Source organism: Molossus molossus, unplaced genomic scaffold (assembly GCF_014108415.1).
Source record: "Molossus molossus isolate mMolMol1 unplaced genomic scaffold, mMolMol1.p scaffold_m16_p_19, whole genome shotgun sequence".
Classification (NCBI taxonomy): Eukaryota; Metazoa; Chordata; class Mammalia; order Chiroptera; family Molossidae; genus Molossus; species Molossus molossus.
In genome coordinates, this window is record NW_023425354.1 from 32,751,672 (window position 1) to 32,767,202 (window position 15,531).

At 52.3% G+C, this 15,531-nt stretch overlaps 2 protein-coding genes across 3 annotated transcripts; one reads left to right on the plus strand and one right to left on the minus strand.

The window, feature by feature from the left end:
* Positions 1-3,283: 3,283 nt before the first annotated feature.
* On the plus strand, positions 3,284-7,722 carry TMUB2 (transmembrane and ubiquitin like domain containing 2). 2 transcript variants are annotated; one of them, XM_036268094.1, is made up of 3 exons: positions 3,284-3,340; positions 5,693-6,259; positions 6,459-7,722. In XM_036268094.1, exons 2-3 carry the CDS (start codon positions 5,718-5,720, stop codon positions 6,823-6,825), a joined length of 909 nt encoding a protein of 302 aa, XP_036123987.1. In that variant the 5' UTR covers positions 3,284-3,340; positions 5,693-5,717; the 3' UTR covers positions 6,826-7,722. The 2 variants fall into 2 exon arrangements, with proteins under 2 accessions (XP_036123987.1, XP_036123986.1); XM_036268093.1 differs by having other exon boundaries at positions 3,294-3,394.
* Positions 7,723-7,781: 59 nt separating this feature from the next.
* ATXN7L3 (ataxin 7 like 3) lies at positions 7,782-14,878 on the minus strand. The gene is given in 14 exon segments (XM_036268092.1): positions 7,782-10,410; positions 10,511-10,668; positions 10,760-10,831; positions 11,104-11,147; positions 11,431-11,499; positions 11,818-11,846; positions 12,055-12,121; positions 12,402-12,424; positions 12,610-12,707; positions 12,882-13,053; positions 13,250-13,382; positions 13,681-13,791; positions 14,419-14,444; positions 14,447-14,878. Coding segments are annotated over 14 exon segments (1,386 nt in total). The 5' UTR covers positions 14,682-14,878; the 3' UTR covers positions 7,782-10,261.
* Positions 14,879-15,531: the final 653 nt, after the last annotated feature.

Consider the following 15,531-nt stretch of genomic DNA (forward strand, 5'->3'; position numbering starts at 1 on the left):
ATGTTGACTTGGTGCCTCTACAGTGCCTAGCAAGAGACTGGACACTCAGATACCTGTCAAGTAAATGAATGATACTCAACATCACCAGCAATCAGAGAAGTGCAAATTAAAACAGCAATATGATATTCCACTAGATTGGGGAAATTTCTAAAGACTGATAATATGCAGAGCCTGTGAAGATATGGAGAAAAAAGTTCTTGCACACCCTATTGGTGGGAAAGGAAATTGCCTCTTTGGTGGGCAATTTAACAGTATCCTTAAGTATTGCTCTCCAGTTACACAAAAGGCTGGCATATGGGAATCCTCATTCTGACATTGCTTGCAACAACTTGGCAAGTGAGAGGTGGTAAACAAATCCATGCTCTGGAATACAATTCAGCCCTTACAAAGGATAGTACCCACATCAGGAAGGAACTGGGGAGGGATTCCAAATGAACAGTACCTAGCACATAATAAACTCTCAAAAGCATAAACAGTAGTTTAACTAATTAGTTTATTCATTCCCTCAAATATCCGAGAGCCTTGAACCTCTTAGTCTCTCTCTGTTTGGAACTTTGCTTGGTAAATCTCTACTCATTCTTCAAAATTCTGTTGAACCGTCCTATGGTGTCATGAACCGTCCTATAGTGTCATGCCCCATCCTGTGTCCTTCAAAATAAAAGCACTAATACTTAAACCTAAAAGGTACATATAAGCAGAAATTAAAACAGTACCTTTCCTCTCAAAAAATATGATCAAAAGAAGCCATACAAAAAAACTGAAAGCAACTCAAACAGATACTTGTACATCAGTGTTCATAGACACATTATTCATAATAACCCAAATGAAAAGAACATAATGTCCATTAACAGATGAATGGATGAAGAAAAAGTGGTATATACATACAGAGGAATATTAAGCAACCTTAAAAAGGAATACAGGTTAGAGCGTCAGCCTGCGGTTTGGAGAGACCGGGGTTTGGTTCCCGCTAAGGGCGTGTATGTCCCCGGCCCTGGTTGGGTTGTGCGGGTGGCAGCCACTCAATGTGTCCCTTTCACGTCGATGTTTCTCTCTCTCTCCTCTTCCTCTCTGTCCCTCCCACTCTATCTGAACAAAAAATGGAAAAATGTCCTCAGGGGAGGATAAAAAAAAAAAGGAATACAATTTTGCCCTGGCCCATTTGACTCAGTGGTTATAATGTTGGCCTGTGCACCAAAGGGTCATGGGTTTAATTTGGTCAAGGGCACCTACCTGGGTTGCAGGTTTGATCCCTGGCCCCAGTCGCTCTCTCACATAGATATTTATCTCTCTCTCTCTCTCCCTCCCTTCCACTCTCTCTAAAAAGCAATGGAAAAATATCCTTGGGTGAGGATTAACAACAGCAACAAAAATTTTTTAAAGGAATACAGCCCTATGGCTGGTGTGGCTCAGTGGTTGAGCGTCGACTCATTCACCAAGAGTTTGCTGGTTCGATTCCCAGTCAGGACACATGCCCAGGTTGTGGGCCTGATCCCCAGTTGGGGGCATGCAGGGGACCACCAATTGATGTTCTCTCTCATCAATGTTTCTGTATCTCTCCCTCTCCCTTCCTCTCTCTCAAAGGTCAATAAAGGAAAAAAAAAAAGGGAGCTTCTGGTCTAAAAAAAAAAAGGAATACAATTTTGATATGGTCTACAACATGAATGACCCTTGAAAACATGCTAAGTGAAATAAGCCAGCCCTAGCTGGGTAGCTCAGTTGGTTAAAGTATTGGTCCAATACACTAAGGTTACAGGTTTGATACCCAGTCAGGGAACACAGATCCCTGGTCAGGCTGATGTTTCTTTCTCAAAAAGAAAGAAGCCAGATACAAAAAGACAAATATTGCAAATATTGTATGATTCCACTTATATGAGTTGCCTAGAATAGGCAAATTCATAGACAGCAGAATATAGGGAGGAGGAGGAATGGGTACAGGAAATGAATAGTGGTGATGGGTGCATATTGTGAATGTACTTCAGGCCACTGAACTAGCCACTTAAAATGGTTAAAGTAAGTTTTATGTATATTTGCCCATAATAAAAAAGACTTGAAAAAAATTCAGACACCAGCCCTAGCCGGTTTGGCTCAGCGGTTAGAGCGTCGGCCTGCGGTCCCGAGAGACCCGGGTTTGGTTCCCGCTAAGGGCACGTACCTCGGTTGCAGTTTGTCCCCAGCCCTGGTTGGGTCGTGCAGGTGGCAACCATTCAATGTGTCCCTTTCACGTCGACGTTTCTCTTTCTTCCTCTCTCTCCCTCCCACTCTATCTGAACAAAAAGATAGAAAAATGTCCTCGAGTGAGGAAAAAAAAAAAAAATTAAGACACCAAAGAGTACATATACTCTTTGATCCCATTTACACAAAGCACAGAAACAGAGAAAACTAATCTATGGTGACAGAAGTCAGATTGTGACTAATCTTTGTAAGTTAGTGCCTGGAAGAGGACAAGTAGGGGAGTTATGGGTCATTTTCTATCTCTTGCTCCAAATGCTAGTTCCACTGGTGCGTTCTGTTGGCGAATAGCACCGAGCTCTTCGTTACGGGTTTGCCCCTGTCTCCATTATTTATACTTCAATCAATAGTTTACCAGAAAACAGCAAAAACCCTAGCACGCCTTTAGAAAAAAAATGTATTGCAAAAATCTGGATAAGTTCTTAGAAGCTGAACCTTTTCTTGGGTTCCTGCTTTTTTTATGTTCTAAACCTGCGCTGAATCTGTGCCTTTTTTGAAAAGCTTTCTTGCATAATTTACCCAAGTCCCACACTACCTGGGGCCGCATTCTCGGGGCACCGGATGGTAACAAAATTGTCTCCCTGTTTGTCTTCCTACTAGCCCTGAATTCTCGGAGGTCAGAAAGATCAGAACTTTCTGATCCCGCTAACCCGGAGCAGTAATAAATCGTATCAGACGGGGAGGCAGGAAGCAAGGCCGGAAGAATAAGACTGGAAAGAGGGAAGTGCTGCTCGGGTTCTGCCCAGCGGTGCCAGCTCGCTCGATCGTCCAGACCTGAAACCACGCCCCTTCCAAGCACCTCCCCCTACTCCCTCTAACCCCGCCCCTTAACTCACGGCTTCTCTGACCCCGCCCACTAGGCGTGGCCCTGCCCCGGGAGGGCCAAGATCCCGCCAACAATGACTCCGCCCCTCCCTCCGCTGGGAAACCTGTCCCCTTTAAAGAATATGTTTACGTCAGCCCGCCTTACGTAGATTTTGCGTCATCAGTGCAAGGCGAGGAGGCGGGACTTCCTGTCTCTGGTTCTAACAGCTTCCGGGAGAAGCCGGAAGAGACTGGATCCTGGACAGAATCGGGGCTAGCAAGCCCCTTCCCCGGCCCCTACGGAAAGGTGAGTCCATGGGCCGTCCTGACGAAGTCAAAACACTTAGTCTGGCCGTTTCAGGTGAGGACTTCTTTCCCTATCCAGGTGTAGTACTGGTCCAGTCCCCTCTTAATTTCCCATGACTCCCCGCGTACTCAAGCCCCGCCCTCAGCCCCCGGCCCCGCCCCGAAGTTTGAGGGGTGTGGATGGTTTGTGACCCACTCACCCGATTCCACCCCTCACCGGCTGGTAGAAGTGGGCTAGGGCTCGGCGGCTGGGACCAGGCAACCTTTCGGCTCGGGTGGGCCCACGGACCCCTCTCCAGTGCTGCGAGAATAGGACCGCCCAAACGCGGAGACTTCGCCTCAGAAAAGGCAGGGGACGCCCCCTCACCGCGCGGTCAGGGTCGCTCACAGGCTGAGGAGAGAGCGAAGGCCTCTGGCGCGGGAGACCTGGGGTCTTGTCCGGCCCCCTACCTACGAAAGTTCCCTGTATCTGTGCCTTTTTCGCCTCTGTTCGCCGCAGTTCCTTTTCTGTAAATCGGGTTTAATGACATTAACTTTCTTACCATCAGGGGTCAGTTGTGGGAGTGATAAATAATTGGTGCCATTTAATTATTGAACAGTTGTAATGTGCCAGGCACTCTGCTAAGTATTTTGCTTCGATGATTTCCTGTCATCTTTAAAACAACCTTATGATGTAGGTACTATTTTTAGCAGAGCAATAATGGGATCAGTTTTGTTTTTTTTAGTCCTCACCTGAGGATATGTTTTCATTGATTTTTAGAGAGAGAGAGAGAAAACATCGAAGGACCAGTTGCCTCCCCTACATTCCCCACTGGGGATCGAACCTGCAACCTAGGTATGTGCCCTGACCAGGAATCAAACCTGCAACCTTTTGTTGTATGGGAGGATGCTCCAACCAACTGAGCCACCCGGCCAGGGCAGGTAGGTGCTGTTTTTAACTCCGTTTTACTGATGAAAAAGCTGAGGTTCTGAGAAAGTTGTCCAAACTTACAGAGCTAGTAAGAGGCAAGACCAAGATTATAAATTAGTTTTTTTTTCCCTGACTCCAGAGCCCATATACTAAGTTAGGATGTGGAAACTAGTCAGATGTTGGTACATTCCACAGATATTGTTTGAGCAACTACTATATCATGCTGGGCACTACAGTACATAGAGAAATACATGTAATCCTTGTCTTCTAGGAGTCTAATACAGAGAGATGGACAGTTAGATGAATATAGTGAGTTCTTATAGTTGCTGTGAGGATAGTCTGGTAATCATAATCATTAGACTGAATTTGCCCAGAGACAGCTGTGAAAGCAGCAGATTCTCCAAGGGAAAGAGTAGGTACTCCAAGGAGCAAGCTGAGATCTTACCTTTCTAAGAAATTGACAACGGAGAACCTACACAGTACAGAAAGAGAGACTAGATGTAGATTGTGACAGATATTTTGGGAATTTTCCAGATCTGTTCCCCTCAGGTAGTGGTTTTTTAGTTGTGAGCCTATACTGACCCAGGAGGGTGGTGTGTCTGGTGTCAGACCTACTTTGCTCCCCAGAGCTTGCCAGAAGAGTTTCTTAGGAGGCAGACACAGTGTCTGCTATATAGTGCCTGCTGTATAGTGTCTACAAGGCCTTTGGGGTTTTCTGACTCTCTTGTCCTTTGAGGAGATCTGACATTGCTTTTTTTTTTTGGTACATGCCCTTAGCGGGAACCGAACCCGGGACTCTCTGTTCTGCAGGTCAACGCTCCAACCGCTGAGCCAAACCAGCCAGGGCTGACATTGCTTTTGATGATAAACTAATTTTCTTTGGCTCTTGACATCTAGTCCTAGGAATGTGACTATGAGTGAGATAGGGTTTTAAATGAGACAATCTGGCAAGAATGGTTGCATTATGCCTCCAAAGGGGCCCCAAAATGAAATATTACAGGCTTTTTGGTCTCTCTGAGGCCACCTTGGAGGCTCTTCAAAGGGGCATAGTTGCTTGAGCAAGTGATAGAAGTCCTAGAGAAACTCAGGATTCAAAGAAGCAAATGTTTTTTCCTACCTGCCCGAAAAGCAACAAACAATTGCAACAGCATCAAAGCTGTAAGGTTTTCCTGATGATCCATCCATGCTCATTGGGGGGGGGGGGGGGGGGGTTGGATTGTGAGAGAGGAAGGGTGTGGAACCTGAAGGAGTTTCACAATAGAGGTAAAGGGTAAATCCTTAGATTTAGGTTGGAGGTTCAGAGTTAGGAAGGTTTGTTTCCCCTTCTACAGGGCAGTAAATGCCATTTTCTTTCAGGGCTGAGTCAGTTAGAACCTAAACAAACTAGAAACCTGGTTGTAACCCCATAGGCCCTGCTGATGTTATCCCCCTTTGTTCCTGCAGTGTGGACCCCATCAGCAGCCAGGCCATGGAACTCTCTGATGTCACCCTTATTGAGGGTATAGGTAATGAAGTGACTGTGGTGGCAGGTGTGGTGGTGCTGATTCTAGCCTTGGTCCTAGCTTGGCTTTCTACCTATGTAGCAGACAGCAGTAGCAGCCACTTCCTAGGCACTATTGTGTCAGCTGGCGACACATCCGTCCTCCACCTGGGGCATGTGGACCATCTAGTGGTGGGCCAAGGCACCCCTGAGCCAACTGAACTCCCCCATCCATCAGAGGGTAATGAGGAGAAGTCTGAAGAGGCTGGAGAAAGTGGGGGAGACTCTGCAGGGGAGCCTGGAGCTGGAGGTGGTGTTGAGCCCAGCCTTGAGCATCTGCTTGACATCCAAGGCCTGCCCAAGAGACAAGTAGGCCCAGAGAGCAGCAGTCCAGAAGCCCCTCTGAGATCTGAGGATAGCACCTGCCTGCCTCCCAGCCCTGGCCTCATCAATGTGCGGCTCAAATTCCTCAATGACACCGAGGAGCTGGCTGTGGCCAGGCCAGAAGATACTGTGGGTACACTAAAGAGGTGAGTGAGCTGGAAAGTGGGAGGCTGTTTTTACCCCATGTCCCCAGCGGGAAGTGTCAGATCCAGCCCCTATTAGGAATGAGTGAGATTTCTTTGAAACCCACCCTTCAGTTTTTCCCGTTGCCCTGCTTTATTGGTTCAGGCCTATTTGTCTTCTCATCCCTTGCCTTCTGTCTTTCCTTTTCTTTCCTCCTAACAGTAAATACTTCCCTGGACAAGAGAGCCAGATGAAACTGATCTACCAGGGCCGCCTGCTGCAGGACCCAGCCTGCACACTTCGTTCCCTGAACATTACCAACAACTGTGTGATTCACTGCCACCGCTCACCCCCAGGGTCAGCTGTTCCAGGCTCCTCAGCTTCCCTGGCCCCCTCCTCAGCCACTGAGGCCCCCAGTCTCGGTGTCAGTGTGGGCAGCCTCATGGTGCCTGTGTTTGTGGTGCTGTTAGGTGTAGTCTGGTACTTCCGTATCAATTACCGCCAGTTCTTCACAGCACCTGCCACTGTCTCCCTGGTTGGGGTCACTGTCTTCTTCAGCTTCCTAGTATTCGGGATGTATGGACGATAAGGACATAGGGAGAAAATGAAAGGCATGGTCTTCCTCCTTTATAGCCTCCCCACTTTCCTGGCCAGAGCTGGGCCCAAGGGCCTGGGAGGGAGGGGTGGAAAGGATAAGGTGGGTCCCCTTCCATAGGACAAAGGAGGCTGGTATGGGGCTTCCCCTTCATGTCCATGAGGGTACAGACATCTCCTCTGTGCAAGCACAACTCAGGTAGAAATGAGGATGTCCTCTTCCTTCACTTTTAGGGTCCTGGAGTTCAGAGCCACATTGGTGGCCCAGCTTAGTGGAGAGCCTAGGCTCTGAGGATTTTCTCCTAGCAGTGACCCTAGCTCTTCCCATTGTCCTGCATGTGTGTTCTTCAGCATCCAGGGCCACCTGCCAGAGCAGCTTAGCATGGCCCCAGGACACTTCTGTAGGGAGCCTGGAGTATCTTTTAATTCCTTAGTGGAATACCCATTTTTTGAGACTAAAATCACACAGGCAGGAATGAAGGCTGTGTCAGCTTGCCCTATAGGCACCTAACTGCCTCTCCCTTCTCCCTCTACCCCTGTAGCAGGAATATGGTGTTCTCCATGCTCTGGACAGTTTCCAGTGTTCTATTTTTTCAAAGCACTTTGCTTGTATTCTTTATTATTATTTTTTAATAGTCCTTTATAGAACTCCATCAGGAAGGTAATTGGGGCACAAAGCCAAGCCCCCCAGCATTGGGAGAGGCCAGGCCACAGCTGCTGCTACCCTAGGGCTAAGGCTGTAAGCAAGAAACAGCTCTGGCTCTCAGCCAGTGCTGCCCAGCTCCAAGGAGCTCTAGGTATGGAGCACTGTGCCCCAGGCCCATGCCTCTGGTCAGTGTCTGTGACTGAATAAAGTTCCATTTTGTGGCTGTGGAGCCTCCTTCTGTGAAATTAAGAGAATGGCTTTGCTCTGCCCACAGCAACATGGTAATGAGGGTGGGTAGGCCAGGCTACCAACGGGAGATGCAGTTTATTTACACCAGCAGCCATGGGGGCAGGGGAAATACACAGCGTTTACAAAGTTAGCTACCTGTACAGGATGGATTACATATGCAAAAATAAAAATCTCAAGACCACAGGACAGCGTGAGCCCCCACCCCCCTCCCCCAATGACCCCAGCATGCGGTAATGCCAGGCGGGTGGCCCCTGGGCATGCGGGGGGGAGTGATGCATGGAAGGAAAAGCCACCGGCCATGGAAATTAGTACAGAACCCCCCCCACACACACTCAGACACATGATAGGATACAGGGTGGACAACACCTAGCCAGGGTGGGAAGGATGGGAATTGAAACCCACACAGCCTGCTGTTAGAGGGAGGGGAGTGGGGAGCTCCTAGCCCCTGGTCAGCTACATGGTAGGGGGGGCATACTTTCCTGGGAAGGAAAGGGATTTGTTCCCTCAGGGTCCCTTTTGGACCAAGCCCATCTCTTACCCAGCCTGGGCAGGGGGCTCTGCCCTGAGGGAAGCCAAGGAACAATGGGGAAGTGGATGTGGACAAACCAGTTCCCAAACTACTTCCCACTTCTCCCTCCTCCAAACAGAAGGGAGAATGGGAGAGGCCAGAGGGGAAAGGGTATATTAGGGCCTGAACTGCAGCTGCCTCTCAGAAGGGAGAATGGCCCCTGGCCTTCCTCCCTTCACCTTCAACCTACTTCCAAGACGTCATTTGGAAGCAGGCTGGAAGCTGGCTGAGATCCTCCTTTACCTCTGGCTTCCCCTTAGAGGGAGAAGACTGGAGGGTAAAGAACGGAGGAGCCCAGGCCCCAGGATTTATTCTAACTCCTGACAAAATTTGGCTTTTTAAAAAATAATCACAATTCTTGGGTTAAAAACCAATTTGCAACCAGGCATCAGTCACAAGTAGAACCACCCCAGGAGGAGATTGGGGTTCCAGACAGGGTCACTACAACCCCACCTATGTTGCTCCCTTAACCCTCTAGGATCCCTAATCCAAATCAGTCCAAGTCCTGGGTACTAGCTACCCAATGTGGGATAACTCCTCCTGGGAGGAGGACAGGGGACACATCCAGCAAATGCCAGAGAACTTGGCTTAGGGTCATCTCCACCAGTGTCAGTCAGCTCTGCTCCCAGCCCAGACTGCATTCCTCCAGCTCAGCTCCTGGGAGTGATGGCGCCTGCATGGAGGTGGGACGGTACATCTCTTCAGGATGTAGACCAGGCAGGTGGGCACACTGGCATGACGGTCCACAGAGGAGCAATGCCTAGACATGATACCCCCCTTCCCTTCCACTGATAACCCAGAGCATAGAGACTACCCTCTCTTCCCACCCCACTCCTAGCAAAGGGGAAGAGGTAAAAGATCAGGATTTTCCTCGGAGCCCCAAACCACAAGTACAGAATAAATAACTTAAAAGCGGCTAAGGAAAGGGAAACAGGGCAGGCTTTGGAGGCAGGAGCACTGAGAGAGGAACTGAAGCTGGTCAAGGTGAAAGAGGGGCGTGGCAAGCAGCAGTTGGGAACATGGGCTGCCCTGGAAGGCCAGTGGGGCAGGGTAGGCAGGAGGAACATGGGGCCACCCCAGGAGGGTGAGGCTGAGGCTGAGCCCCTTCCTGGGGCAGGGAATGAGGTAAGAAAACATTTCAAATAAAGCAGCACCGTTCCCTCTCACCTTGGGGCCCCACTCCTCACCAGCCCTGGGTCAAGAAGAAAAGGTAGGGGGAGTCATTTTAATACAGAGCTCCCTCTTCCTACCTCCCCTTGCCTATTTGAAGCTGTAGAGGCTGGAGGCCCTTTCCTGGCACCCAACAACAAAAGGACAGCTCCTGCTGCTGAGGAGGCCCATGGGAACTGAGGGGAAAGGGCTGCCCCTGTGAGGGGCAGGGAAGGTGGCGGCAGTTCTGGACGCCTACCTCAGCAGACAGCTCCCTGTGCCTGCCTACCCCTGGGATTTGGGGCATTTGATAGGATTCTGCACACAGGAACACCCAGCCCTGCCCCTCAGCTCCAAGCACCGGACCCATTCACATTGCTGAGGGCAGCTGGGGGAGGCCCCCTCCAGGCTCAGCTTCTAACCCACAGCCTCCCAGGTAGCCTCAGTGCTCCTCGGCAGGGCTTAGTCCAGTTCCTGGGTTGGGGGGCAGGCAGTGCCCTGGCAGAGTGCCCATGTCAGGCCCCTGGCCTAGCTGGACATCCAGTAACTCACAGAATAAATATGAAAACCGCCTCCCCGCCGAACTTATGTCCAAGGCATAATATGTCCAGGTCTGAGTCCTGCATGCCGAGGGGTCGTACTCCATCGCAGAGGACCGGACACCCCCCAGGGGCGCATAATTGGATCCTCTGCCTGCCTGGCCCACCAAGCTTCCCAAGCCCAGACCCCCAGCAGCCGTCCATTTGCCAGGCTATGCCACCTGGGTGGGGGTCGGGAGAGAGAGCTCTGCTTAGCCAAAGGCTATCCTCTGCACCCAAGTCAGTTGATGTCATCATAGATGCTGGGCGTCGGGGGTGCCGGTGGCTTTGGCTTTTTCTTCTTGTTGGAGCCCAGGCCGGAGGCAGTCCCTACCAGGCTTAGATGGGACTTTTTTTTCTTGGTTTTCCTTGACTCGGAGCTGTTGGTACCTGAAGATAAAGAGACACAAATGATGAGGGCAAGATTGTAGCAGGAGAACACAAGGTGCCCCGACCACTCCTTTGCTTCAGGCCCAGCTGAATCACTTACCTAGACCCCATCCCTGATTCTCACTCGTTTTGGAGGAGCCTGAATCAGAGGGTGAGAGATCAGAGGAGCCATCCCACTGAAGCCGACTGATCAGGGCCTGGCTGTCAGTCATGTCAAAGCTGTCATTATCCAGCGAACTCTCGACCTCTGGAAGGACGCTGGAAAGGGGATGGGCCAGAGATGAACTTTACAGATACCAATCATCCTAACCTTTCACAATCCACTACCCTTCTTGGAGGGTCCACTTACGCAGAGGGTCCGAGGAAGTAAATCCGCACGGCTCGCCGCTGCTCATCCGTGTGCTGCGGGCAGCGCAGGGACCTGGTGGGGAGAGAATGATCAGACCCTGATAAGACAGTAAAGGTCTAAGGAACTCAAGTGAAGCCCCTACCCTCAGCAGAGGCAGAAGAGATGGACAATAATAGGGAAGGGATGAACACAGAGCCCCCAGATTGTGGCCTAAGGCCTGACCATTTGAGGAGGGGAGGGGAAGGGTGGGAGTCCCATTGCTCAAGTCCAGGGATACTCCTGCCCATGCCCAGAGTTAGTGTGCAGGAGAACCTCCTGGACCCCTTTCTAGGTTCTGAGCTCACCTTGTGCACATCTTCTTGGTATGTTCAGAAATCACCCCACATTGCTGGAAGAGGAATATAAGCTGAAAAGAGGGATGGAGGGGAACCTACTCTAGACACTAGACATTTTCTTCTGTATAAATGCTAGATTGCACAAACAAAAAAGGTCCCCAAGTGTCCAGAGATGATGGTCCCAGACCACCATTTGCCAGGAAATCTAAATTCAGAGAGGGAACTACATATATATATATAGCCCTGATCGCTATGTCACCAGCCTCCTCCAGGGCCTTGACCACTGCCTGTGGCTTCGGCCCACTCCCAAAGGCCTCCCCTTCCCTGGTCCCTCACCGTGGTGAGCAGGCTACGCAGCTCTTCAGGTCCCAGGGTCTCATAGCTGATCCCAGTTGAACTGTTATACTGGGGGAGAACCAGAGATACAGGTTAGAGAAGCAGCAGCCAAAGAAAGAAGGATGGGGATGGGGTGGAGAACCAATCCCTCTAAACCCTTTCTAAGTGAGGAAGCCTTAAGACTTGCTAGTAGTTTTCCAATGATTCCTTCTATTCCACCTGCACATGGTGAGGGGTTGGAGCCCAGAAAGAACATAAATATGCAAAGTCTAAATACCCCACTGTGTGCTTCTGGCTGTCAGCATTCTGACCCCTACTTGTCTAAATCCCAGCCAACCCACAACAAGGAAAATGAAAGGGAACCTAAGAGGGGCAGCCCCTACTCACCTTAAAAGGATCCGAATTGCTAAGTTCCCCTGAAGAAGAAAAAAGAAGGGGAAGGGTGTTTGATGCAGAGGTACAGACAGAGAACCCTGAAAATAACCAGAGAGGAAGTGGGGGTGACAGAAGGATCACAGGCCCTCCCTCGATACCCCTGTCCCCCAAGCCTCCCACCTCCACCCTCCAGCAACGAGTCCCAGAAAGCACAGCTAGAATTACTAACGTTATTTTAGCCCCACTTACCATTTTTGTGTTTTAAAGACTTGGATCTTCGAGGGGAATTGGGGTTCTGGAATGGGAGATACCATAGCTTTGGGGAAAGGGTAACGATAAGGGGGAGCCGAGAACCCAGGGAAGGAAAAAAGATTTGACAAAGAAACATCCTCAAATTCCTACTCTTTCTATCCATATCCATCTCCATCCCCCCAAGGCCTCTGCTGCCCTCCTGCCCACCACAGACACCCTCATCCCAGAACCCAGAGGCACCCAAAGACCTCAGACTTGAGTCAAGATACCCGAGGACTCCCTGCCCAAAGGGGAGGGTATCTGTCCTTCGCCCAAATTTCCCTCATGCTTGCCCCAGCTCTCACCTTGTCTGATTTTCTCTTCTTGGCTGTGTAGGACAAAAGGATAAAGGGCAGGGTCACTTTAAGTTCCCAATCTAAGGGCACCGAAAGGAAAGTACAAAGCTACATTCTCCCCACTTATTCAAAATAATAACTTGTGATCATTACATACCCAGTTCCCACTGGCCCACCTCACTCCACTGCCCCCAAGGTTCCCCAGATCCCCAAACACCTTTCTTCTCTGAGCCATAAGACCAGTCATTGTCATTGATGTCATCGTTATCCTCTTGGTCACTCTCAGACTTGTTCATACTGTTGCTATTGGCAATCCTGACAAGGGTAGAAAAGAGAAAGGGCCAAGGTTGCCACCTCACTCTTGCCCCCATATAGGTGGGCCAGCATGACCCACCTTCTGTACCCTACAAATGCCCCCAGGGAACTACACCATGTTACAAGTTGCAAAAGATAGGCAGCTCTGGTTTCAGCAGGGGGAGAAGCCCTCACCGGCGGTTGGCAATTCGGCTGCTGTTCCGACCCATTCCTAGGCACTTCTCCAGATGGGGAGCAAAGCGGGAAGCGGCAATGCTGCGGCTGCAATTGGGGCAAACACACTCCTTGCTCTTCCACTGGTTGAAAACCTGTCCAAAGATGTCCAACCCCGGCTGGTCCACGATCTCTGGGGACAGGAGAGGCGTGGCGATCAGGGCAGGCAGGGGACCCTCACCTCATTCCCATCCCCATGGCCTCTTCCAACTCCCTGCCTAAATTCTCAGGAGCTCTCAGGAGCTACATGTGATGCAATTTCCAGAGAAGGAACTTCCAAGCACTACCAGGGCAGGGCTGGACTGCTCTCCTTCAACCTTGAAGCTCACCAAAATCCTTCATGCTATCAGGATCCGTGTCGTCCAGGAAGAAGTAGCCACACTTGACAGCCCGGTGTACCTCAAAGCAGAATCCCAAACAAGAATCCTCGACCAGGTCAGCGTATATCTCCTGAGCGATGGCCTGGGGTAGGGGAGAGCATCCATCGTCATGAGTGTCACAGCCCCGTGGACTGAAAGCAGTTCTCACCAACCAATCTCCTGCCAATTGGCCCTGGCCAAAAATAATGCTTTCTTTGCCATTTCCCCCATCTTGACTTTGCCTTCTTTCTTCTTCTGGATCCTTGGGTCTTTTCAGCTGGCTCTATTCCCTTTAAGGAACAAGGCTGACTACCCAAATTCCTCTTTGGTGTGGATGCCAGATATAACGACGTAGAGACATCAAGAGAAAGAACTAGAGGCACACGTGGGGGAGCCCTCACCTCTAGTTTGCTGTTATCCAGGCCAGACAAAGACATTTCCTCCATTTTCATTTGTAAACTCTTGTGGAGACGGCGCTCTGACTGCTCATAGCACAGCGGGCGGCAACACGGCTGCACACAAGGGGATGGGGGTGTTGGTATGAGTCCAAGGTACCTCTGAACACTGCCACCTCCCCTCCATACCTCGCTGCCCAGAGCTTAATCCTGGCATCAGGATATACCCCTCCCTAAGGCCTAGGCTCACTAAGTCTGGATGGTCCTTCAGAACCTGGCCTAGTCCTTCCCAGGCCTTAACCCAGGCCCTGGACTCTACTGCCAATCAGAGTCTGGGTCTATAGAAGGCAGCAGCTCACCCCAGGTCCCCAAAACTCAAACCCCTCTTTGATACCCATGGTGCAATGCAGCAGGGGGAGGAGAAGGAACTCTAAGGCCCCATAGGGTGTGGCAAAGAACTGCACAGACTCCTAAATACAACCCCCCTTCTCTAGGCTCTCCTCAGAGTCACCTCTGCTTTCAGCCAGGATGTCCACTTGGGGGGGTACTGCTACCAGAAGTAGGAATGGCCCTAAGACCCTACAACCTTCACCCTACTGTCTTCCCTTGAAATAAGCCTGCCACTACAGGAGGGGAGCCAGAGCCCATAGAAACCTAGAGCTAGAGGGGCATTTCTAGTCACCAAGAGCAAGACGGGGTAGAACCCCGGTGGGATGGCATGCCAGCAGTGGGCACTCCCCTTACCTGTTCTTCTTTTAGACAACCACCCTCCCTCCCTCAGGACCTGCCCGGAAGTCTCTCCAAGAGCCCCAAAGTCCAGGAATTCGCACCAAAGGATTCAGAAACAGTGCCCACAGTCCGGGGCCCCTCTGAGTGGTGGGTACGAGTTTAAGGAGCAGCCGGCCTAGAGTGGGGTGGGGACTGACAAATGAGCCAGGGGCACTGGGGAGAGTAGGAGGCCGGGCCTCGGCTCTTCCCCCGTCCCTGCGGCACTGCTGCTGCATCATACCGACTGGGGGGAGGAGAGCCGAGCTGCCGGAGGCCGGCGCCGGTCCGGGACAGACCGACCCCTAGAGAGTGGGCAGAGTGGGACGCGTCCCGGCCACTCTCCTTCCCCACCCGCCGACAGACCCGGACGGCCGGGGAGAGGAGTCCGGGAGGGTGTCTCTATTGTCCCGGGGGCTGGGGCCTGGCTCCCTAACAAAGGCCCCGCGCCCCCTCCCCGGCCGGCCCTGCCCCGCCCAGGGGGGACCCAGACAGGGGGAGTGCAGGGGCCCCCGGCCGGGCCGGGAAGCCGGGGGAAGCCGGGCGTTTCCGCGTCGGCCCGGGGGGAGGGGAAGGGGCGCTGACCCAGACCTGGGGGGAGGGGGCCCAAGCCCCGCCTCGGGCCCCGCCCCCCGCAGGCCCCTCCCCCGTCCGTCTCCGTCCCGTACTCACCCCGCCCGGGGGGCCGCGCCGGGGCCCGGCGGCCTCTCAGGGCCGCGTCCTCCGGCGGCGGCGGCGGCGGCGGCTGCTCCGGAGCCCCATGTCCGTCGGTCCGTCCTCGTCTCTCCCCGAGGCCCAGGGCCCGGGGCCGGGGGGTCGGGCCGCCCCCCCGCCTCGCCGCCTCACCGGGCGGCCATGGCCCCTTCCCCTCCCTTCTCGTCCCGTCGCCGCCTCCTCCTCCTCCTCACCTCACCCCGCCCGCGCGCAGTCCGCGCGCCGTCCGCGCGCCCCTCCCCCCGCCCCCCACTCCAGCCCGCCTCTCCCGGGCGGGGGGTGCGGCGCGAGCCCGGAGCGCGCGCGCGTGCCGCGACCGGAGGATGGATGGATGGAGCGAGCGAGAGCGCGAGCGTGCGCGCGCGCGCCCCTCTCCCC

Excerpts from the sequence above, each read along its gene's own strand:
- TMUB2 (XM_036268094.1), top strand. The coding sequence starts at position 5,718 with ATGGAACTCTCTGATGTCACCCTTATTGAGGGTATAGGTAATGAAGTG. Across the intron at positions 6,260-6,458 it reads ACTGTGGGTACACTAAAGAG|TAAATACTTCCCTGGACAAG; the intron begins GTGAGTGAGCTG and ends TCCTCCTAACAG.